Source organism: Puma concolor, chromosome B4 (assembly GCF_028749965.1).
Source record: "Puma concolor isolate L17-30 chromosome B4, mPumCon1.1.hap2, whole genome shotgun sequence".
Classification (NCBI taxonomy): domain Eukaryota; kingdom Metazoa; phylum Chordata; class Mammalia; order Carnivora; family Felidae; genus Puma; species Puma concolor.
The window spans coordinates 52,935,096-52,946,445 of NC_141673.1; the positions used below are offsets into that span (position 1 = coordinate 52,935,096).

At 41.9% G+C, this 11,350-nt stretch overlaps 1 protein-coding gene and 1 long non-coding RNA gene across 3 annotated transcripts in view; one reads left to right on the forward strand and one right to left on the reverse strand.

Annotated features, from left to right (window-relative positions):
• The window catches only part of CB4H12orf56 (chromosome B4 C12orf56 homolog), a 120,805-nt gene extending 112,310 nt beyond the window's left edge, over window positions 1-8,495 (forward strand). The window contains exon 13 of the mRNA XM_086712914.1: window positions 7,225-8,495. Coding sequence (XP_086569040.1) covers window positions 7,225-7,246 — 22 coding nt within the window. The 3' untranslated portion in view covers window positions 7,247-8,495. The remainder of the gene's footprint in view (window positions 1-7,224) is intronic.
• The window catches only part of LOC147579073 (uncharacterized), a 118,981-nt gene extending 107,694 nt beyond the window's left edge, over window positions 1-11,287 (reverse strand). For both annotated transcript variants that reach the window (XR_015253519.1, XR_015253518.1), the window contains exon 1: window positions 11,149-11,287. This is a non-coding gene — a long non-coding RNA (uncharacterized LOC147579073). The remainder of the gene's footprint in view (window positions 1-11,148) is intronic.
• Between the last annotated feature and the right edge of the window lie 63 nt (window positions 11,288-11,350).

Here is an 11,350-nt window from a genome sequence, read left to right on the forward strand (position 1 = left end):
GTTCTGCTTTTGCCAGTCAGAAGCACTTGGAAGGTGGATCTGGGGCTGGAGTCATTCGCTTTGTTGCTGCTGCAACAGAACACCTGTTTGTTTCATCTGTGCACCCACTGGGCTTTCCTCAGCATTAGTTCAGTGTCCAGGTGCCAACTCTGTGGGTGTTGAGAGGTTGTCACAGGGGAAGCAGTGCTTCCTGATCCTCAGATCACAGCTACGGTGACAGGTCTTTGAACTCTACAGTACCCACGGAGTCCACTGACGGCCACCTCTCTGATGGTTGCAGAGGTATCGGCTCTCCCAGTAGGCCAGAATAGCAGTCTTGTGCTAGGAATCACTCCTGGAGACCCCCGGTGACCCAACCACCCTTGCCAATGATTTGCTAAACTCCTGACTCCCTGTATTAAATCCCTTTTTGCTCAAAATGGTGTGAGTGGTTCCTACTTCTTGCACCTAATACACCAAGAAAATACAAAAACTGTGAAATGGGCCATGAATAATACGGTTTGTGGGGTTAGTAAACTTCTGTAAAGGGCCCAGACAGTAAATATTTTTTTTTTAATTTTTTTTTTCAACATTTATTTATTTTTGGGACAGAGAGAGACAGAGCATGAACGGGGGAGGGGCAGAGAGAGAGAGGAAGACACAGAATCAGAAACAGGCTCCAGGCTCTGAGCCATCAGCCCAGAGCCTGACGCGGGGCTCGAACTCATGGACCGCGAGATGGTGACCTGGCTGAAGTCGGACGCTTAACCGACTGCGCCACCCAGGCGCCCCTAAATATTTTAAGCTTTGTGGGCACTTATGATCTTCACCTCGCCTTCCTCCCCCTTCCCTTCTCCAGGGCTAAGTATATTCACACTGCAGCGATCTCCAGAACATTTTCATTTTGGCAAAACTGAAACCCTACACTTCTTAAATAGTAATTCCTCATTCCCTCTCCCTCTCCCCTCTTGTCTCTGGCAACCACCATTCTACTCTCTATCTCTATAAATTTAACTACTCTTGATACCTCATATAAATGGAATCATACAGTATTTAATTTTTTGTGACTAGCTCATTTCGCCTAACATAATGTCCTCAAAATCCATGCTGTAGCATATGACAGGATTTCCTTATTTCCATTGTAAGGCTGAATAATATTCCGTTGTATGTCTGTGCCACATTTTGTTTATCCATTCCTCTGTTTATGACATTTGGGTTGCTCCTACTTCTTGGCTATTGTGAATAATGCTGTTATAAACATAGGTATGTAAATATCTCTTCAATTGCTTTCAATTCTTTTGGATATACACCCAGAAGTGGGATTGCTGGATCATATGGTAATTCTAATTTTTAACTTAAAAAAATATTTTTTAATGTTTATTTATTTTTTGAGCGGGAGAGAGAGAGAGTGAGAGAGAGAGAGTGAGCAGGGGAGGGGTAGAGAGAGAGGGAGACATAGAATCTGAAGCAGGCTCCAGGCTCTGAGCTGTCAGCACAGAGACCGATGCAGGGCTTGAACTCATGAACCATGAGACCATGACCTGAGCTGAAGTTGGACGCTTAACCGACTGAGCCACCCAGGCGTCCCTCTAATTTTTAACTTTTTTGAGGAACCCCCACACTGTTTTCCATAGCAGCTGTACTACTTTACATTCCTACCAATAGTGCAAAAGGGTTCCAATTTCTCCCCATCCTTGTTGACACTTACTATTTTCTGGTGTTTTGATTATAGCTATCCTAATGAGTATGAGGTGACATTTCATAGTGGTTCTGATTTGCACTTCCCTAATGATTAATGATGTGATGTCAAGCATTGTTTCATATACTTGTTGATCATTTGTATATCTTCTTTGCCCATTTTAAAGTTGGGATATATGGGGGTGCCTGGCTGGTTCAGTCAGTAGAGCATGCAACTCTTGATCTCAGAGTCATGAGTTCAAGCCCCACATTGGGCATGGGTCCTACCTAAAATTAAAAATAAATAAAAATAAAAGGAAAAAATAAAATTGGGATATATGTTTTTTGTTGCTGTGCTATAGGAGTTCTTTATATATAATCTAGGTATTAAGCTCCTATCAGATATATGATTTCTTTAGGCTGCTTTTTCACTTTATCACTCATGCTAGTTCAGTTTTAGTCTGTGCCCGTGAATGGCAGTGTAGTCTGGAGCAAACTGGCAAGCAGTCTGGCCAGATCTGGAGCTATCTCCCATCCTAAAGACACTAGGAGGAATGAGCCAGAACGTCTCTAACTTAAGACACTCTCACTATGCTATCAAAAAGCATCCCCATGCCTTCACTTTGAACCAGAACCAGACAACCTGAGGGTTTCTGGGGCTGCAGAATTAGAAACAGTCTCGAGACCGGGTGAGTAAGAAGCAGTCATGGAGGTAGACTTACCAGATTCGGGTTTCACGTTGTCAAGTACCTGTCACTAGAAAGCTGGGATCAAACTCAAATACAATTTCGTTATCTAGTTTGCAATTTAACACTGCTCTTTTTACTTCAAATGGTAGTTCAGTTCAGCTTCTCTGATTCTCCATGTTCATTCTGAGAGAATAAAATATCCTAACTCTGGAGATACTAATGATTTCCAGTCAAATATATGGAGAGTTACTTCTTGACAATCTAAAATGCATGCCAGTTCACACAGTACATGCTCCAAAAAGCCCTGCCGATTCTGTATTAGTGGATATGACACCATGGCATGGTGCATTTGCCAAAATATCTTCTTTGGAGAGATAAGTTTCTCATGTATAAAAGGCCTATTTCCCCTTCCAACTACTATTGTTTTTTGGAAAAATTTGAGAAGACTTATGTGTGCTATTTCTCTGGTCTCCACAAGAAAAAGAAAGTGGGAAGGTTAAGCACAGAGCTGCATAGGGTCAAGAAGAAGAAATGTTGTAAACGCAGGATCCTAATTCTCTTCCTCCCTGATTTTTATGTTAAGTTGTTGCTATTCAGGTTTTTACATACAATGTTCATCACTGCATTACCTCTAATCACAAATGTCAAGAACAGTTTACTTTTTTTTAATTTTGGAGAGAGAGCATATGAGCAGAGGAGAAGGGCAGAGGGAGAAAGGGAAAGAGAAAGGGAAAGAGAAAGAGACAGAGACAGAGAGAGAGAGAGAGAGAGAGAGAGAGAGAGAGAGAATCTTAAGCAGGCTCCATCCACACTGAACACAGAGACCCATGCGGGGCTCGATCTCATGACCCTGGCTGAGATCATGACCTGAGCTGAAATCAAGAGTCAGATGCTCAACTGACTGAGCCACCCATGCACTCCAGGATCAGTGACATTTATAAATGATTTTAGCTGTAAATTACAGAAAATCCAAACACAAGTAGCTTAAAAAAAAGTTATCTTTCTCCTCATGACAAGAAATCCAGAGATAGGTCATTGCTGGCATTGGTTTAAATGCTGAATTTTCTCAAAGTCAAAAGCCTTGAATTTTCTTGACTTTCCCTTCAGGGATGAAAGATGGCTACTACAGCTCTAGACTTCCCCTGGCTCACAAAGCAGAAAGAATAGACAACAAATACCAGTTTTGACTGTCTCATTTTATTTGGAAGGCAATACATGTATGCCTCCCTTTTCTGGAATTTCTCCCTCAACCTCAGTAATCTTCGGTAAGGTGAAGAAAACAGAACATTTGGGAATATTTGGTTTTCCTATCCTATAGGCAGGCAAGTAAGAGGAAAACTGGGAATGGGTGTTGGTCTGTTGAGTTCTAGGGTCTGTCACAGTGAAAACCAGGAAATACCAAAACATCTGAGATTACAAGATTAATGGAGTATGATGTGCCAGATGAATCCCAGGAGACTGTTAAAAACTGTGGTACAGAAACATACTTAAGTACATGCAAAATTATTCCTAGAAATGTTATCAACTAATAAACGAACATACAAAACACTCGATAAGAAATCATCAAATTTGTTGGGGTGAAAAAAGTTTTGACAGATTTAAAAAACTTGAACAGTTATATACAAAAAACCCGGAACTCACGTTCTGAAAATGCTGACTTAGGTTGGGTTTTCTAGGAAACAGACTGAGGCAGGGAGGTGCATGCAGGTGCTTGATTTTACTCCAGAGTGCTTTCAGGAACAGCACCTCTGAGGGAGGCAGGACGGGGCAGAGGGAGGTGACCTGCAGGGCACTTGCCACAGAGGCTTTAACTGGCGGGTCCCATGGGGAATTCAAAAGTTGAATGTCCCAGATTGTTACAATTGAGGGACTCTGCCTTGTACCTCACAACTGACCAGTCCTTGGATCTGAGTCGCCCCCAGGGACAGACTGTAACCCAGGATGAGGCGGTTTCCTTCACAGAAGGCAATTTTGGAGAGAAGCCACCGTGAGTCATTAGCAGCCGACACCCCTGGCAGCTACAGCTTGGGATCTGGGCAGCATACCACACAGCATCCACTAGAAATGTGAACCCTGATTATCTCCGGGTTTGGGGATTGAGCTCGGCTTTCTCTCTTTTTTAAATAGTTTCCAAATTTTCCACAACAGAGTATTGCCGTAAGAATTAAAAATGACTTAATTCATGTAAAGCACTTTGCACAATTCCTGGAATTTATTAAGTATTCCATAAGTTTAGTTGTACTTATTTCTTATTTAGAAGTATATACATATAGGGGCGCCTGGGTGGCTCAGTCAGTTAAGCGTCCGACTTCGGCTCAGGTCATGATCTCACGGTCCGTGAGTTCGAGCCCCGCGTCGAGCTCTGTGCTGACAGCTCAGAGCCTGGAGCTTGTTTCAGATTCTGTGTCTCCCTCTCTCTGAGCCTCCCCCGTTCATGCTCTGTCTCTCTCTGTCTCAAAAATAAATAAAGGTTAAAAAAAAATTTTTTTTTTAAAAAGAAGTATATACATATAAAACACTATGAAGAGAAAGCATAAATGCGAATATTGTCAAGAAAAAAAGTATGAAGTAGGATTAAAATAATAATAGACTTTGCTGTTCATTTTGGCTTATTTTGTTTTATCTGTGAAATTCCTTCTTCTGATATTGCTTCTTCCTAGCATTGTCCCATAGAACTTTTTTGTAATAATACAAATTTTGGTATTAGTGTCATCCAACAGCCACTAGCCATGGTTGGCTACTGAGCATTTGAAATGTGGCTAGTGCAAATGAAGAACCAAATTTCAAATTTTATTTAGTTTCAAGTCATTTAAATGTAAATAGCCACATATTGCTAGTGGCTACCAAATATTGGACAATGCAGTTCTATACCAATATTAATCAATGGTTATTTAGAGAACAGATCTAAACTATTCTTTCTCTCTTTAAGCTTGGATGAGTTCCCTCAATTCATCACCCTGTATAATCTCCTAATCTTGATTTCAGAATCACATTATATTTAGAAGTGTAGAAAAACAAAATGGGAAGAGTTAATTAAGTGTAAAAAAAAAAAAAGTGTTTTTTTCTTTTCTTTTCTTTTTTTAAGTATACTCTACACCCAGCATGGGGCCTGAACTCATAATCCCAAGATCAAGAGTCAGTCACATGCTCTACCGACTGAGCCAGGCAGGCGCCCCTGTTCAGACTTTTTTTTTTATATACAACAGAGAAGGTAATTTAGTTGAAAGTTAGATGCTAAAGAGCTATATAATGTATCGCTAATTGTCTGAAATTTTTTAGTAAATAATCTGAAAAGAAAATGAGAGGTTGTTCTATATGAAATATCTGGTTCCTCTTGGTAAGCCAAAAAAGACTTCTCACTTAAATCACATCTTTTTTCCTTTAAAAAAAATGTTTACTTATTTTTGAGAGAGAGAGAGAGAGAGAGAGAGAGAGAGAGAAAGTGCATGCGCATGCACACATGAGCGTGAGCAGGGGAGGGGCAGAGAAAAAGGGAGACAAAGAATCCCAAACAGACTCCATGCCATCAACCCAGACCTCGAGGCAGGGCTTGAACACATGAATCACAAGATCATAACCTGAGCAGAAATCAAGAGTCAGACGCTTAACCGATTGAGCCATGAGATGCCCCTGAAATCATATCTTTCAACTACATTGTCAATATAGTACAGGAGACACCTACAGAAACAATTTGAGAATGCCTGAATAACAATGTGGAAGTCTCTCACATCTCAGGTGGGAGGCTTATGCGTATGGGGATAACTGCCTAACAGCAGCCATGCTTGAGAAAGGAAAGAGACACAGATTTTGGCTTGCATTTCAGCCTTGCCACTTACTGGCTGTGTACTTTGGACATATTACTTAATTACTCCACAATAAAATGGTGATAACTACACCTTTGAAGGTTTGTTGGAATATTAGTGATACGTAAAGCACCTGGCACACAGTAAGTGCTAAATCAATGAGTTTTATTATTATGTCAATATTATGTCAATAAAATAGAACAGCAAAAGTGAAGTGAGTCCAAATGATTTAAAACGAGTGATAATTAACTGGCATAATCATTAAGTTGTAAAATTATTTTTGGTATATGTTACTTTATTTTTTAATGTATTTTATTTATTTATTTTGAAAGAAAAAGAGAATGCGAGAATGAGAGAGGGAGGGGCAGAGAGAGAGAGAGAGAGAGAGAGAGAGAGAGAGAGAGAGAGAATCCCAAACAGGCTTCATGCTGTTAGCACAGAGCCTGATTCAGGGTTCGATCTCACAAACCTGAGATCATGACCTGAGCGGAAACCAAGAATCAGATGCTTAACTGACTGAGCCACCCAGGTGCCCTGGTGTATGTTACTTTATGTGTCTATTGGCCACACATAAAACACAGTCCACTGTATCAAATCAGTGACAAAAATGGATGCTTGACTAAATGAATGAATCATCACCTTGCCTGTTCTTAATGGTCTTTTGCCCCCCAAAGGGTTGTTGTCACTAAAATGGTTTTGTCACTGGTACTGTCAGTAGGGAAATTTTCAAGCTGTAAAGAGCAGTATTAAATCAATAGTCTTGAACACAACTGTTTTCCTAGACTTAATAGGAGAGATCACGGCTGAAATTAAGAAACAACTTCTTGAGCAATACTACAAAGAAGCACTTTTAACGGCTTCCATCCTGAGACATTTTTAAGAAGATAGACAATTCTCCAGCTGAAAATGTCATCCTCACCTGTGGGAGCCAGCCTCCGGGGTAGCCTCTACTGATCCTTCTTTCCTAGCATTCATGCACTTCATTACTCTCCTGCCCAAATTCAATCAAGACTGGCCCTGAACATGGTCAAGGCTATGTCATAAAAGGCACTGCAGCTTCTGCTTTGGTCTTTCAGATCATCATTTCCTCCGGAATAAGCCAGTTGCCACGCTGTGAGAACACTCAAGCTATCCTGCGGAAAAGCCCCTGTGGCCAACAGACGAAGCCAACTTCTCAGACATGTGAGAGAATCACCTTGGAAGTGGATTCTCCAGCTCCAAATAAATCTTCAGATGACCACAGCCCTAGCCAACAACATCTGACTTCAACCTTCTGAGTCTGAGACTGAAACAGAAATGCCCAGCTGAACCGTTCCTGAGTTCCTGACTCAGAAATTGGGAGATTTAATACAGGACTTTTACTGTTTTAAGCCACAACATTTTGGGTTTGTTTTATTATTTTTAAGTGTATTTATTTTGAGAGAGAGAGAGAGAGAGAGAGAGAGAGAGAGAGGGGCTGGGGGAGGGGCAGAGAAAGAGGGAGAAAGAGAATCCCAAGCAAGCTCCATGTGGAGTCTGGTGCAAGGCTCGAACCCATGAACAATGAGACCACGACCTAAGCCAAAATCATGAGCAACCCAGGCACCCCTGGTTTTTTTTTTTTTTTCTCTTAAAGTAATCTCTATGCCCAACAGGGGCTTACACTCACAACCTTGAGATGGAGAGTTGCATGCTCTACTGACTGAGCCAGCCAGGCTCTCCAAATACTTTTTTTAAAAAGTAAACTCTACCCCAGCGTGGGGCTTGAACTCACCACCCCAACATCAAAAGTCACATGCTCTACCAACTTAGCCAGCCCAGTGCCCTGAAGGTGTAGTTTGGGGTTATTTGATATGCAGCAAAAGATAGCTAACGTATCATCAATAACAAACATTTATCACTACTGTACAAGGTATCCTGTTTATAGGCTGAACCATACGATCATTCAAGGTAACTTCTTGCTTTATAATTTTAATGTTTTAACAGGTTGACATGTCATTGACTATCTTTTCCTATAAAAATTCTTATGAGACAAAGAGAATTAGCCCAATCAAATGTTCAGCAAATATCCATTAAGTTCAAGGTATTATACTAGGTGCTTTGCTGATGAAAAGGTATGATGATGCTGTTGATAACAACAGTAAAAATAATGATAGATATTACTAACACCTATTAAGCATGAGCTCATCACAGACACTGTCCTAGACACTGTACATATATTCTCATTTAACCTTAATGTATACTGCCAAATGTTTTCCAGAAGGTCATACCAAGTTACATTCCCATCTGCAATGTAGAAACACAAACTCACTGCATGATTATCAGCACTTAAGAATTAAAAAAAAACAAAAACAAAAACAAAACCTGATAGGGGAAAATTGAATAGTTCAATCTGCATTTCTATGATTACTACATCTTAAAATGTTGAGCATATTAAATTTTTGTCTGACATATGTTACAATGTTGGCATTGTGTTTTCTTAACATTTTTATTGTCAAGTCAATCTCTTCCTTTGTAATTTCCTCCAATTCTTCTATAATTAAAAGGCTCTTTCCTATTCCTAAGTCAATTACATCTTCACTTGCATTTGTATTCTAGTTTGTTTATGGTTTTGTTTTTTACACATGTAGTTATTATTTTTTTAAGTTTATTTATTTATTTTTGAGAGAGAGGGCACACAAGAGAGAGAGGAGGCAGAGAGGAAACCAAGCAGGTCCACACTGCCAGCACGGAGCCCAGTGTAGACTCACACACACAAACCACGAGATCATGACCTGGGTGGAAACCAAGAGTCAGATGCTCAACTGACTGAGCCACTCAGGTACCTCTGTAGTTATTTTTTTGATGTTTTATTTATTTTTGAAAGAGCGTGTGCATGAGTGGGGGAGGGGCAGAGAGTGAGGAAGACAGGATCCAAAGGGGGTTCAGCGCTGACAGCAAAGAGCCCAATGTGGGGCTTGAACCCACAAACCATGAGATCATGACCTCAGCTGAAGTGGGACGCTTAACCGACTGAGCCACCCAGGTGCCCCTGTTATTTTTTGTTGCAGGACACAGGAGTTTTTGTTTTGTGCTTTTTTTTTTCCCCGTCACAATCATGTCTCCTTCACTATCAATTGAGTAAGTTTTCCTTTCCCCTACTGATTTATGATGCCACCTTTATTATCTTAGGAATTCTTATATTACTTGGGTATGTTTGTGAGCTTCATGACCCTCTTTCACTGTCTGTTGGTTTTGGTGTTAGTATTACACTTTTTTTGATTACTAACTTCTACTCATTCATCAAGAACCATCACATTCTCCTCCTGGAAGCCTCCCTGATTCTTCCCAAAAGATATGACTGCTGCCTCCTTTTTCACCTTTATAACACATAAAATTCTGCCCTGTATCGCAGTTAACATGGCTGATTGTATCCAACTATATTCTTGAGAGCAGGGAACAGGCGCACTATATATTCATTAAAACTAAACTGTTGGTGGGGCGCCTGGGTGGCGCAGTCGGTTAAGCGTCCGACTTCAGCCAGGTCACGATCTCGCGGTCCGTGAGTTCGAGCCCTGCATCAGGCTCTGGGCTGATGGCTCAGAGCCTGGAGCCTGTTTCCGATTCTGTGTCTCCCTCTCTCTCTGCCACTCCCCCGTTCATGCTCTGTCTCTCTCTGTCCCAAAAATAAATAAAAAACGTTGAAAAAAAATTAAAAAAAAAAAACTAAACTGTTGGATTTGCATGAAAAGGTGGTGATAGCAAAACAGATCTAGTTTGACAAAAAAAAAAAATGAAAACAGACAATTCCCTCATTTCAACAAATATCACTGTACTATCCATTATGAAACAATTATAAAGGTGAGTGAACGTTAGATTCTGACTCGGGGAGTTCACCACTGAGGTCAAAGAGGCATATGAATACGCGTGATTCAACAGTGTGACTAGTGTAAAATAATCATGTACAGGGAAGAAAGGAAAAAACTAACTGAGCAAGTAGTGGGCATAATTTCAGAGTAGTGGACATACCTATAAGCTGGGTTTATGGTGTTTCTTTTATTTTTTTTTTAATGTTTATTTATTTTTGAGACAGAGAGAGAGGGAGAGCTCGAGAGCAGGGTAAGGGCAGAGAGAGAGAGGGTGAGGGTAGACAGACAGGGAGACCGAGAATCTGAAGCAGACTCCAGGCTCTGAGCTGTCAGCACAGAACCTGAGGCGGGGCTCCAGCCCACAACCGGGTGATCATGACCTGAGCTGATGTGGGATGTCCAGCCGACTAAGCCACCCAGGCGCCCGTGGGTTTACAGTGTTTCTTAAATGTCAAGGAATTTGCAATTATCTGAATGCAACAGGGCATCAGTTCAGAACCTTCAACAGAAGTTTCATTAATTTATCCTTCCTGGGGGCGCCTGGGTGGCTCAGTCGGTTGGGCGTCCGACTTCGGCTCAGGGCATGATCTCCCCGTCCGTGAGTTCGAGCCCCGCGTCAGGCTCTGTGCTGACAGCTCAGAGCCTGGAGCCTGTTTCAGATTCTGTGTCTCCCTCTCTCTCTGACCTTCCCCCATTCATGCTCTGTCTCTCTCTGTCTCAAAAATGAATAAACGTTAAAAAAAAATTAAAAAAAAACTTATCCTTCCTGGAAGACCTTTTGAAGGAAGCCTAACGTAGATTGGGTAGCATGGGCAAGCTGCAGAGCTCTGCTTGGAAGCTGTTCCCTTCGCGCGAACCTGAGATGCCTTGTGCAGGATACAGGTGCGAATTATTGCAAAGTGTGCGACTGGGTGAAAATGAAACAGGGGGATAAGATACAAACCTTTACCGGTATCAGGTACTATAAGCCACGTACTTGCGTTGGTTTAAAAGGCATGAGAACTGACTCCTTGTGAGAGAGAACAGTTCGAGCCACTAGCCTCATCTTCGCGCCCCGCCCTCAGGCCCCAGGCGAGCCCAGGCCAGATGTTAAGACCAAGAACTACGGACGTCAAGTCAGCGTGACGTCACCAGCACTGACGCAGTCTCACAGGGAGGGGCCTCTCAGCTCACCTCAGAACGCAGTCAGGTCCGCGGAGCAGCGAGTTGACCGTCTCGTGTTCTGCCCTAAAGATCCGAATAGTCAGCAGTACGGGAAACGAAGCGCCGAAGTTGCTCAGGAGCTGAAGACGGGCCACTTCCCTCCTTCCTTGGCCCTTACTGGTGTCCTCTCTAAGGCCCAAGCGCGGTCCAGGCGGCAGCGCGCTCACGAGCT